General features: G+C 39.2%; 1 protein-coding gene across 2 annotated transcripts in view; it reads right to left on the bottom strand.

The window, feature by feature from the left end:
• Positions 1 to 13,900, bottom strand: part of LOC124283075 (glutamate receptor-like) — a 61,706-nt gene that overhangs the window by 12,271 nt on the left and 35,535 nt on the right. For both annotated transcript variants that reach the window (XM_046719097.1, XM_046719096.1), the window contains exons 3-9: positions 9,651 to 9,896; positions 8,355 to 8,551; positions 7,143 to 7,196; positions 4,827 to 4,988; positions 1,381 to 1,569; positions 918 to 1,025; positions 200 to 313 (exon numbers count right to left, since the gene is read on the bottom strand). In XM_046719097.1, coding sequence (XP_046575053.1) covers positions 200 to 313; positions 918 to 1,025; positions 1,381 to 1,569; positions 4,827 to 4,988; positions 7,143 to 7,196; positions 8,355 to 8,551; positions 9,651 to 9,896 — 1,070 coding nt within the window. The remainder of the gene's footprint in view (positions 1 to 199; positions 314 to 917; positions 1,026 to 1,380; positions 1,570 to 4,826; positions 4,989 to 7,142; positions 7,197 to 8,354; positions 8,552 to 9,650; positions 9,897 to 13,900) is intronic.

Here is a 13,900-nt window from a genome sequence, read left to right as displayed (position 1 = left end):
GTTGGAAACCGACTGGTATATTTCCTTCTATAACTATATACAACCAATTATTTTCAGTTTGAAACATTAAATGTTGCCTTTATATTCATGTAACAACAAATTTCTTATTAAAGTGATAACAGCTTAGAATAGGAACGTATTTATTTGTAAAGACAGAGTTGACATTTGCATTGGATTTGTGGCGTTTCCACACACATACTTGGATAGTTGTGACGATTTGTGTTCGGTTTTGGTCACGTGACGATCGGTTCCTGTCTCTCAAGAGTCGAGCTTGTTGCAGAACTAATCTATCCTTTTCACTCCAATGGCCGACCTGAAACAATATTAAGGCGTCGAGAAAGAATGTATGCAGTGAAAGGATGTACTAAAATGTATCCCAGCTATAAGACGGGTGCGTGTAACTGCTGGAGTCTCGGTCAAACAGTCAAGTGACTGATATTATGACCAACGCAAGGGCACGGTGACACAATCAGCCTAGTTCACTGATTCATTTGGTCGCCTCGTACGACATGCAGTGGTTCCAGGGGGACAATTCTAACATGGGATTCCAACAGACGAATACTACCACTACAAACCATTCCTTTGACAGATATTGGCCAAACTATTCCAAGTATTCCAAACAGGTGCCAACTGAGTGATCCTTTCTTCTCAAACTATGATACACATCGTCCATAACTGTCCCAAGAAACTCTATTACATATCTCCTTTAGCAAGGGACTGGCATTATATAAATATTTGGCAGACAAATCAAACAGCTATCTATCTACGGAACCTATATTTACGCAGCAAAAGAAGCAATTTGGCATAAGACATTGGCCTTGTCAGAAACATTTCATTATCTATATGTCTCCATGACCATTGCAGTAGATAGCTGTAGTAATAGCAGAAGAACGTAGACATCACGCCTCCGATCTCACCTTGGCTGCTCCCCGGTTCATGGCCACATCGTACACTTCAAGGGAGAAGTCTTTCCTGTGGCCATAGTCGTCGAAAGCGACCCTTCCAGTTATTCCATTAAACTGGGTCTAGAAAAGAGAAAAGTATATTTGTATCCTTTGGTGAACTGCTAATAATACGTATTTATGTAGTAAGTAGTGAAATGCATCCAAATCGTATTGTTCTGTAGTCACGATGTCTGCGATACAATTGTTTTCATTGCAAGTAGAATAAATATCATAAGGTAAGTAGAATACAAATTAATCGTATTGAATGGTACCAGCTGGCAGACATAATAGGTGAAGGTATGTTGTTTTACATTTGTACGTTTTCCCGGTCTTTCCAAACATCGAATGACATTATACATATGAATAATATGAGGACACCTTGAATGCACTCGAAAAGAATCTACCGGCCCTCAATTGTTCTGCAGGGTATACACACCTTTTTGAGCTCCTTAAGGACCCTTGAGCCATGATCCGTGTCGATAACAGAGTTATCTGTGCACTTTATACCTTTGTTGCCGGTATGTTTGAATCTTCTATTGTGTAAAAAGTTGGGATCTGTACCACGGATCTTCCCGATAGCACGAATAAACAGATTGACAGCATCTACCGCTAAAGCTGCTTCATACTGAAAGGGAGACAGATGAACTGTTTGAGAGGTATTCTAGAAGTTGTGAGCAATAGGAATGACAAGTCTTTATGGATGATCAACTTCTTTATTGTACAATAGCGACGTTTCGGCTTGAAAACGGTATAAGCATCTATACCGAAACATCGATATTGTACAATAAAGAAGTTGATCATCCATAAAGAGGTGAGGTGAAATTGGGTTTAACGTCGTGCTTGAGAATATTTCGCTCATATGACGACGTGCATGCGTGTTTATGTGTATGTGCGGCTGCTTGTACTAGCCCAGATTTAAGCTGGTTCAATAGTGCTAGCCCACTGAGATACCATGCCGCAGTGAAACATGAATACCCCACTCAGACACATTATACTGACTCCGAGCCGACCAGTCCTTGTTGTACCCATTAATGCCAAGCGCCAGGCAGGGACCAACAAGTACCATATTTTAACGTCTTTTGGTATGACGCGGCCGGGGATCGAACCCGCGACCTTCCGCTCTCCGGGCGGACGCTCTTACCACTACACCACGGAGGCGGTCTCAGCCATAAAGACTTGTCATTCCTAGGCAGACAGATATCTCGAAAAATTGCCTGATGAATATATTTAACATCACCATGCAGTTATCATAGTAATCATACAGTTATCATAAGTAATAATTTATGAACTCAATCTGTTTTCCTAGCCTTAGCGCGAGAGTACCTACACATTTTTATTTATTTTTAAATATTCGAAGTATTTTGACTGATAAAATAAATTGCCCTTATGTAGTTCTAGCTTACAGTAATATAATTAAATGTTAAGAACACCTTAACACTCTTTTAATTACAGTTTCATTGTTAAAAGTAACCATTCCCTACAATTATGCTAAAATATATTAATTTATCATTATTAGTTGGTACGAACATAATTTGAATTCATTGTAAGATGGTGTAAAAATGTACATGCTATGTGTTAGTGTACTTGCTGGTTTAAATTTAAGATCCGCACAGGTGGACTGACCACGTAGGCGAGTAACTGGTCTGAAGGAAATGAGCAAAAACTACAGTCCTGAAAATGGAAGGCGTTTGCAGGTGGTTTTTTGCTCTGCACTTGTTAAACATGCATCTGGTATTCTAGCGAACAAATGTCCTGTCTGCGAATAAACATCAAAGGCACAAATTTACTTTCTACAATTATTTCAAAGGAATTTGATTAAGTTTCTCCGTGCATGTAACATTCCCAAGGGAAATGAAGACAGTCGGATGAGTCTGCATCGTTCTAAGCTAAACTCAATACAAGACCTTCGACAAGATCTACATAACACACACAGCGAAAGGTACTGTCTTTCCTCATTCCGCGAATATCTATCATGGTACCAACAGAAGAGGTGGTTGTCTCCCAAGCTAGTTATTTTCATGCTAGTGTCCGCCGTGGAACTCTGAAGGGTGTATTTTAGTTGATTAAAGGATTTTTCTATCTTCTTGTAGATCTCTTGGGAAGTGAAGTTAACACTCATGGTTTGAGTTAACGATTCATCTGTCTGTACACCCCTAGTAGTATTATTCTGAAGTTTTTAAAGCCTTTGTAGTCTGAAAATCTATACGTGTTGGTGGAATGTCATTTTCGTCGGTAGGGGCCACTGTGTTGAGATTTTGAATAATGATCTGCAGCAATACGAGCTGGGTCATATTCATGAAAGACAGTTTCCAAAGGAATGAAATATAATATAAATGGAGATTGGAGCGAAAATGTGGATGTTAACACCAGTAAAAAGGAGATCAAAAGAAACCCAACGATAAGCTAGAGACATAGTGGAGTGTTATGTTATATCCTCTGTATCCATGTAGGTCATTCAAGGATGCTGAGTCTGTTACCATGTGGGATCAAGCTAATTTGGGAAGCTTAGAAGTGATTAAGTGAGTTTGGTTCAGCAACGGTTTGGCCACCATTTCAGCCATATCTCATCTTCTCAGCTTGAGGTACAATGATGGAAAGCGGACGCGATGCAGCTCTTAGATATTTAACACTTCAGTAAAACCAACGAGCTCATGAATGGTGAGAAACTTAAAAGCGTAATAAGGGCGATTCCAGGTTTCGAACCCATGAACATGTGTTTGGACCACCTAAGGTATACAACCCTTCACTTCGAATATTGCGGCGCCCTGAATGTTCACACCCAATACCTCATGAGAATATCGCGGTATCACAAATGGGAATGCAAAGGAAAGGGTCCATCCATTATGAGCAAGAGATTTGGCTGTGGTACATGCATGGACCCGGTCAGATATGGATAATCAAGCACTGTCTTTGTCCTGCCGGCTTGCAACACACGTAACAATAATGAAGACAACAGAAATACAACAACAGAAAATGTATAGCAAAGCGGTATTTTCAGTCAATATTTCAATATCTACACGTATTTGGTTTTACATGTCAAAGTAATGTTTATGAAACAAATGATAATTACACGGAGTAAAACAATGACAGATTAAAGTGGTTGAGGATACCGATATGATATCATTCAGATGCTGTTTTGGAACCTAATCTTCATACCCCCATACACAAGAACAATGCTAAGCACGACCGAGTCTATCTTTACATCCACCCTAAACTGTCATGGGTTATATTGGAAACATCAACATATAATGCCAGTTCACATGTTGATTTTGTATTTTCATAGACGCCTAAGTTACAAATGTTATCAGTTGAAAAGTGTGTACAGACAGACTGTATGTTCCTCCAGATGGGACTGGGTCAAATCGAATGATTATTATGATCGTTATGATGGAAGTAAGCAGATGAACGTACATTGTAAACCATCTCACTTAACTACTGGAAAGGAACGGCTGCCTAACATACTATGACATCATCGGTTTCTCTGTCTGTTTGTTTTCAGCATGAGAACATAACATATCATACAAAAAGGTGTTTAGAAATATATAATTTTGAAACAGCAGAGGGATTTTAGCACGTCTATTTCATATGGAAATATATAGTACACAGTAAAATTCTTCCGGATTTATGTGCTGTTCTATTGATGATAGAATGGTGATTTTTATTCCTACAATAAGTGGTATTTCTGGTAAACGGATATACTGGACGTATTTAAGTGTCATTTAGAAGCTGGTGTGATGAAGAGGAAATATTTTTATGGAGAGATAACTTCTTTATTATAATAGATGCGACTTTTATATGTAGATCCTAACACCGTGATCAAGCAAATGATATACGGACACTTTATTAATGACACTGCTCACAGCAGGACCATGTCTAGCTGACCTTAATACTTTTATGTCCGGCTCCTGGCCATTGCTTGCTGTCCATATTGGCCCACTGGTCAAGGAAGGTTCTCACGGTGGAGTTGTTTGGGTCAATGATTTCAAATCCGGTGATGTTCATACCTCCGATGGTGAAGTGTGTCAGATTCATTTCAAGTATACCCTGAAAAACGGAATTTGAACATATGTTAGACAAACATGAATCAATGTAGATATCGGTAACGTGTAGATTTCAGCCTGTTGACCTTATTTGGAACTGAAATATCAGTACAGAATGTTACAGAAGGTGGTCAACAGGGGTTCATTGATATGAGCATGCCATAACGATATGCAAGTCAGTATGTGTTCATCTGCTTATATACGACAACCGAACTAACGTTCAATGCACCACGTCCCAGGAACAAAAAATACATACTAGCATGTAAGATGAAAATAGAAACATGAATGACTTTCATTTAATTACCTTCAGCATGAAACGAGAGCAAACAATGTAGTTAGTGTACTCATGAATACTAATATCTCAAACCCTTCAGTTAAAACCAGTATTCCTTTGGAAAATTCAAAACAGTCTGAGATGGAGCAATAATGAAACGTCCCGTTGGAAAAGCAGTTATGCAAGACACACCATCAGGGAATATTCTTGTGATTTATGTGACACCAGCAAAGATGGTTCGTATACGCTGCTGTAGTGCATGAAAATGCTGCTCACCAAAATGAAGGTTATGTACATATGTATAAGTTCAACGTGCGTTGTGCATTAAGCTGATTTGTAGAGGAGAGTATCCTTGCTTTTTATGGAAAGATATTTGATGTTTTATCTGCAAATGAAAACGTTTTTACTGAGTTCCAAAATAGTTTTTTTTCAGGCTGGTTCAAGAATTTGTATTTTCGTCTCAATTAAACGCGCCTTTTTCACATACCATACCTATTACAAACGCATCGTATCCTGTGCAAAGGGGCACATCGATCACATGGCTCTTACGTAATGTTTTTTTCTGTATTGGTAGTGCTTGTGTGATTGCTGCAGTCAGGTATCAGCTAAACTTCCCCAATTGGTATTGCGAAAGAGCAAAGTGCAAATCAGGAAGATTCGGAGTGAATTATATTTAAAACATCGTGATGAAATTGACAAACCGATTTCTGAAATCCTTTAAATGGAGAATAAATGTGTTTTGAAATCAACGTAACCCTTTTTTCAAATCAACAATTGTTTCCACTCGGTACTTTAAGTAAACTGTTATTTCAGATGAATAAATTCCGATTCATTGAAATTACTGCGTTCCTTTCTATTCTTGGCAAAGGATGAATATTGGTTCTTGGTAAAATTGCTTATCAAACGTAACACCTGCAACAAATGTAATCAAAAGGACATCAGCAAAAGTAAATGATTTTGTTTTAAACCAGATCTCAGACGTTCATTCTTTGGTCTTGACATTAGATTTATGTTCGATCGCCTAAAGAGTTCTCGTAATTCTAGATCAGTAAATAATGTACCGGATTCATGTCGATAGTGCCGAAGATATCACGAGAAATCGTAATTCATGATGTCACAGATTCGTGCATAATCGCCTACGTGGGTCTTGAAGGCCTTTCATGAACAGTGCAGTTTGCCCTGGGGTATTAGTAAATAATGATAACTAATCTTTTATGTTATGAGTCCGTTGGCATTTGATTTATTAAGAACGTTGATCATTGTGACAAGCGTTCTGAAAAGGCTTTATCAAGATCAGCAGATTCACACTTAATATCGAACCGTTTGTCCCTAGATTCAGTGTCAATGTTAGCTTTGATAACATCACGCATTAGTACATTACTGTGCCGTGAGTAGTACTGGCAGTGATGACATATTTCATTGTGTATTTGTTATCACACTTCGAAAATAACTTAATCTAATGTGTTGTTCTAAAAACACAGCTATTTCGAGAAACCGTGCTTGCTTTGTATTTTCCGACAAAATTGTCTGCTCTGGTTCACAAAGCGGCATATTCATATTGGAGGCCAGAACCCAAGGTCGATGGTGCATTGACATATTTTGAAACAGTTATCCGAAATAGTTATTTAACCTTTTTTCAGATGCATATTCTCCTTCCTTGCATTATAAAACAGACCCTATAGTTTGAAATGTTTAGCAACAACATAAAAAATAAGAGGTCTTTGTTGTATGTAGATATTTGGAAATTGGACATTCACTTTCTGAATAAATGCTTATGTGGGACTCATGCTGAGTTTTGTCCAGACACTTGGACTCTACTGCGTCGCAAGGCGTCGAGTCGGGAAGAAATCTTGTGGAAGGTTATGTATTTAAATGTATACTTACCAATTCTGCTATCAAAAAATGAAATTTTACATTGTTGATGTTAGGATCCGTCTTCTGAAATGGAATACAATAACAGTAAAAACCTGGAAATATATTCAGGTAATTTAAATTTGTTTATTATTCTTTTATGTCATATATATAATTATTCTTTGATGCGTTGCTAATAAGTAACATTTTATACACCGAGAATCATAGTTATAATGTGTTGCTATTGTGACCTGCCATTCCGCAATGAGTTGCCTCCTCAATAACGCTTCTCCATCCTGGGTCCCTCAAACTACAACCATTTATGACATCTCTATGCAACGTCACCCACGGCAGCCGGATATTGATCAGGTGCTTCATGGGGATCTACGCATTGCTTACACTCTTTGTTCAACCCAATATTCAATAGTGATGCTTCAGTGTCATTCAATACAATGCACAAATGCACAAATCAAGTGGTGTATGAAACACCACTAATCCGGCCGCTCGTTAGTAATAATACAGAACAAAAGCGACAAAACCCTTTCCATAGTCATAAGAAATACCTGCCAAAAACAGAGTCGATTTTACAATTGTGACTTTACCACGAGCAGATATTTGTTTCAGCAATATTACAGCTGTATGATGTTGTTTGTAAACAAATCGGGTCTGAACCAGACAATCTAGTGATTGTCACCATGCAGTACGATGACAGAGCATGTGTTTATGAATCACTATGACATAATGATGACACCGGGTGTTCGCGGAAAGGTGAGCGTGTCCTGCCCCACCGGTGTCACCCGTCATAAACATTATGCTAAGTCTAGTAATTTGTTCACCTGAAATAATTCGGGAACGTATGGTGTGAGGCAAAATAGGGAATTGCATCGGAACACCGCATGGATATTGGGTCCGATTGATCAAAGGTATCTTCCAACTTAATCTGTTAAGGTGGTGTTTGTTTGTTTCATTATATAATTCACCCGTTGGTCATCGAACCCGTTCTACCACGTACCTAGCGGACGCTTTGGCTACTAAGCTACACAACTGAATACGATCCTTGCTAAATTAAAGCAAGCTACGTATTATCTCCCTGGGTCTCCATACCTCAATGATTGGTCATGTCGATTTCTTGTGTCCCTGTTGTGATGTTGCTGAAATATCGCTAAACGCGGCGCAAAAGCATGTTCATTCACTATCACAAAAACATACATCAACTAATAATTAAAATAGCAAAAATACACATACCACTTTTAAAATAACATCTTGAGTTTTCCCAATTTCCATGTCTAGAACCAGGTGTTGGTTATTCTCGCTTTCCATTAAATGGAGGTCCCTTAGAACCATATAACAGTTTTCCACTGACGAAACTCGCTTTGCATTGATGTCTAACACATACTCGTGCATATTTACAGACTGGAAGAGCTGTTGCAGACGAATTAAACCTGCAAACAAATGAAACACAATAATCACACTTGACTCGAAACTACAAACATTCAGCTACAGGAATTCGACGTTACAGAGACTGAATAAATATACTAGTAGTCAGGCAACATATTAGAGGGAAGGATGCGACAAGCCCTGTCTACAGTAGTGCTTTTAGTTTGTCAACCCCTTTATACATCGCATTGATGTTTGGTGAGGAGAGCCACTGAAATGCGGAAGACGTCAGCTGTACCTAGCATTGGAAAGCAAACCCAAATATGTAAGGGGGGGAAATTGGTTGAAACATTAAAATAATGACGTCAATATTCGTGGGGAGAATGAAGATGGCAAACTTAGGAATTATGAGACGTAATATGTAATTAGAAATAACACGTGTCGGTAATAGTAAGACGATGCATTAGTAATATTACACCATACACGAGATTTTAAAAAACAATGAGCAAGAAGAAACTGAGACATACACAGACAAGATGCAATACACCCTGCCATGCCCCACTGTTCAGTATCCCCAGTCACGATGCGACTACTTAAAGCGGACAAGCGGCTGTCATGAGCTGAATCCCTTCGAACAGATACGAAATATTATCTATATATTCTGGAATTATAATTCCCATTTTGATTGACAACCTGTGGCAATGAAGACACATTGGGAAACCCACAGGGACATTTGTCTCCTGCCTCTGATGGAATCTACATAAAGTTCCATTACAGTATCTAGATCGAACACCAACTGTATCTGTCCAGACACATGTGCATGATATTGTGTTTGATCAACTGCTTTGTGCACATACACAAATTATTTCAAAATTATAGCTTTCCTAAAGGCTGACCGTTTGATATGATGGGAGGCATGTGATTTTGTTTGTCTTGGACAATAACCCGCTACTGAAAACCTGAACAAATAATTTGTCCTTATGTTTCAAGTAAAAGCAAATCATCCAATATATTCGTCGGTTGTCCTGAAAAACAATGCGTGGTGGTTCCAAAAGTTGCAAAGTGTTGGCTAAAGTGACTGTTCCATATATCAGTATGGACATACCAGTCCCAACCAGACAATTATAGCAGATTATTTCAAGTGGATACACATGTTTCCCCTACCTTCGTCCGTGTCGTATATATAGTAGATCCTCTTCCATTCATAGTGAGCTATAACATCGATGATGGCATTGACAAACAGTGGGCGCATATAAATCTGGAAGGAATTGTTGGATGATGTGTTTTGAGCCATACTGAATGTGAGGAAGGGGACCTTGAAGGTGTTGGTGTACGACTGAATGGTGGCCAGAGATGAAGCATTCGATACACCGAAGATGGCGAAGACGCCGTTCGAGAGATGGGAGCACACTGAAAGGAAAGAAGACTTCGTTAGCAAAATACCACCTGACCTGTGACTTCATATAGGTTTCACAATGTCCAGAACTGTATTTCATTGACATTATGGCTTGCCACTGTTGGGGTAACTACAACTGTGGAGAACAAAGCAGCTACAGCCTTGAGTGAACGTCCAGTGATGATCAACGTGTAGTAAAGAAAGATTCACCCTTTGCTGTCGACTCTGGACCAGGCAAACCAGTACCCGTGAAGGTCCGGGTTAGAATGAACCTTCAGTAACCCATGCTTGTCGTAAGATGCGACTAACGGGATCGGGTGGTCAGGCTCGGTGGCTTGGTTGACAGATGTCATCTGTTCCCAATTGCGCAGATCGATGCTCATGTTGTTGATCACTGGATTGTCTGGTCCAGACTCGATTATTTACAGACTGCCGCCATATAGCTGGAATATTGCTGAGTGCGGTGTAAAACTGAACTCACTCACTTACTCCAAGGTAAACCAGTGACTCAGCACCTATATTAGCCGTTGATAAAATGCGAAAGTAGGAAGTTGTTGAAGTATAACGTATAATGATTTTATTTTCACGTCACGAGTACTTTAACATGTGACAGTATAGGCGAAGAACAACAGTATCTATGGTTAACGTTAAACTATCGTTAACATTGTTTACATATTTGATAAATGTGCGTTTGATTCTAAAAAAGGATACAATACATAATTGTCCATTCGAGTTATTTCGAGTTTCGTTTCGGGTTAGTATATTTGCAATACTCGTGTACATAAACATAGTCTGCAGCATGATTAAACGCCGGCTACATCGAAGGAATCACATTCATATGACATTTAAACAGTGAGTCAGAGCCCTAACAAGGAAGAGTTGTGATGTTACAGCATTGACAAAGGGGCCCTTACACAATCCGAGTAAGATGGCAAAATCTGAACACCGAGCAAACAACAACCTCAACGAATTTGTCATTTTGAGCTCCCGATCATTGTAGAAGTTGATGAGTTATAAGAAAAGTATGACTCTTATGGAATGTAACTTTATGATGCAGCGTTTCGGCATAGATCACTTTTGCTCGACAATGGTATAAGAATATAAATCGCATCATAATATAATAAAGTGTGATTCATTCTTTGCCCCATCTGACTTATAGTCTGGTAACTCGAAACCAGAGCATGAATCAGTTGGAACAGATAAGTGACATCAACGCATGACAATATGCTGTCAACACCGGTGGGCCCGGCGATATATAGGTTTGTACAAAACGAACACAACATCTAGATTCTTCAAAAAGCAATCATTAAATCGAAATACCTATTTAAACATTAGTCTTATTGAAGATATTGTGTGACGTGTACAAAGTAATCCGGTTTTCCAAACAATTTCGATGCACGATCACAGTTGGGTGTTTTCAATAACTCCAATCAGTTCTATAGACTATGAATAGCTACAGTGGAACGTTTCCAGTATTGAAGCCTTGTCAACACCCTGACGTTCGGAATAAATGTTTTCATCCACTATTTCCATGAGTTAGACGGTGTGTGAGTGAGTTTTGTTTTACACCGCTTTTAGCAATATTCCAGCAATATCACGGCGGCCATGAGCTATACAGCTACAGTCAAACTGTACTAATGACTTACATTGTAACCTTGGGTCATCAGAGAAGCCCATGCCAACCCGTTTCACAAATACCTGGTGTCATCACTTAAACTTGAATGCGAATTTATGAAATTGTCCTGAATGTTCTACTGTATTTCCATCGATAACTTTCGTGTATTGATTAACTCTAAGATGTTGGCGATTCGAATGCTTTGCAACTGGTTATTCATCCCCATGATATTGCTTGAATACCTCTAAAAATATTACTCACTTCATAGCTATTCTAATTCATAAATTGTGAGAATTACAACATTACCATATCTGTCACTGCTGCGGGATGGTGGAAGAATGGCGTGCTTCGACTGGTTCTAAATATTGGATAGGAGACGGATGCCACCTTGTACCTTAACTATTTGTCAGTGTTTCATAAATGAATCATTGTGATACAGCATAGTTTGTGCAATACACACTGCGTGTAGTACAGATATATTATGAATATGGAACAGGTTTGAGTCGCTTTGATGTACGACCTGCATGAAAACAACCTCCTTTTCCAGACTCCCTCAGTTTCATAACAAGCAATTTAGGCAGCAAATACTTAACAAGAGTGTTCCCAAGTTGCACAAACAACCTTTCCCCCTTTCACGTCATTGGTAAATTCAGGCAGATCCAACCTGACAAATGTACTTATAGGTCTAGTCGGGCCACAGTTTGTTCTTCCAAAGTGGATATCTTTTGAAGGGTCTGACTGTTGTGCACCATATGGGGTTTCTTCCTAGAGGTAAGGAAGGGCAGAAGCCGACACGTTTCCTCTCATTAACGGGCTCTTGAGCCACTTCGGAAGTTTCTCGCCACCTGCATCATCATATCTGCTCCTTCACTGCAACTTCACTACAACGTGGAGACTGAAGTGACTTCACCGACACATATACAGGCTCTGTTTTTAAACGTACACACAACCGCTATAAATATGTGACTGTTATAATGGTACCAAAATATGGTTAAAAGTAAAGCTAATACTATTATCGGGTGCCTATGTCCTTTCCTTGGAATTTTGTTGGAATTAAAATTAAAAATTATAAAAGAAGCAGATAAGGCACATTTACATTAAAAAGATAAAAACATACATTCTTGACTTTGGACAATGAGTCACCTAAGACGACCTCTCAAAGTATCACATGTTGCAAGTCAAGAGAAAAACCACAGCCTCTCTCTGTGTGTGCGTGTGCGTGTGCGTGTGCGTGTGCGTGTGCGTGTGTAAAGCAATATATTGTGTCTCACAAAATTGGATTATCTTAGGAATATAACAGTTTGTGTGCCTTTTCTTAGAATATATTTAATTAAACTTTGTTTCAATTTCTTCTCTGTTTTATGTATGCCCCAAGGGTGTAGAATTCAATCATATATTGAATCTATTCGCGCTACAAACACTATATAACAAACATGCATTGCTTCTATCAACATTGTTTCCTCTATCTGATCTATTTTTCAACATGTGGCGGATGGTTTCCATGGCAGCTGTCTCTTATGGGAGGCGGCATGAAATAGATTATACAGGCCTCGATTTGTTTTTTAGGATATTGTCTAGAGTTGACGCTAACACTGAATGGTATTTATTGGAACCGTTGGGAATTGTCGTGAACAAAATGACAATTCCGGTAGCAATATACTTGGCGGAGCTGCATCTCAAACTCCAGTTTTACAGCACCATGTTCTCTAGGTCTCATCTGTCCATTAAAGGTGAACTTGGACGAGGTGGGAGCAATTCCAATGATTCGGGGGGCGGTCAAACGCAGACATAACATTCTTGAAATAGTTCTTTATATGTTATGACGTCACAAAGGCTACGGGTTCTGTTTGGTAACTTGATAATGAGCTGTACAGAGACTGATAGTGGCTCGTATAAAATGCAATTTCTTTTCTGGTCTTGCGCCAAGCAATCTATCCCGTTTATATCAGTATCAAGACTCTTGTAAAGCAACTTGGGGCGCTCGTTCTATCGCAAACTCTACTCGTCCATAGAGCAGGGTCCGGCTTAACCGTTGGGATAGTCGACTTCTGAGGCTAATGAGATCTCCGCCGTCATTACAGCTACTATTGGTGGCGCTTTCTAATCGATAGAGGGTCTAGAAAAAGAAAATTGAATTTTCGCAGCAATGCACCTACAGGCAGTGCTATCTCTTCCCATTCAAGAAGGGCCAATTACAAAGAGGGTCCAGGAATTGGATTAGGCAACGGAAGTGTTCAACTATACTTGCAGAGATGTCGCTGATCAAACAAATTGGAGCTAGCTTTTGTGGAGAATGTTCCCGGTAGCTAGGCAAACAAGCCATCAAGTGCCTGCTGTACCCCTCGTGCGATTTGATTCTTATCCCTGGAATAATCTCGCTAATTTTCCATTTAGTTCCATCCC

This window comes from Haliotis rubra, unplaced genomic scaffold (genome assembly GCF_003918875.1).
Source record: "Haliotis rubra isolate DU_JTF1 unplaced genomic scaffold, ASM391887v1 Scf31, whole genome shotgun sequence".
Classification (NCBI taxonomy): Eukaryota; Metazoa; Mollusca; class Gastropoda; order Lepetellida; family Haliotidae; genus Haliotis; species Haliotis rubra.
This window is presented reverse-complemented; position numbering and strand designations above follow the sequence as displayed.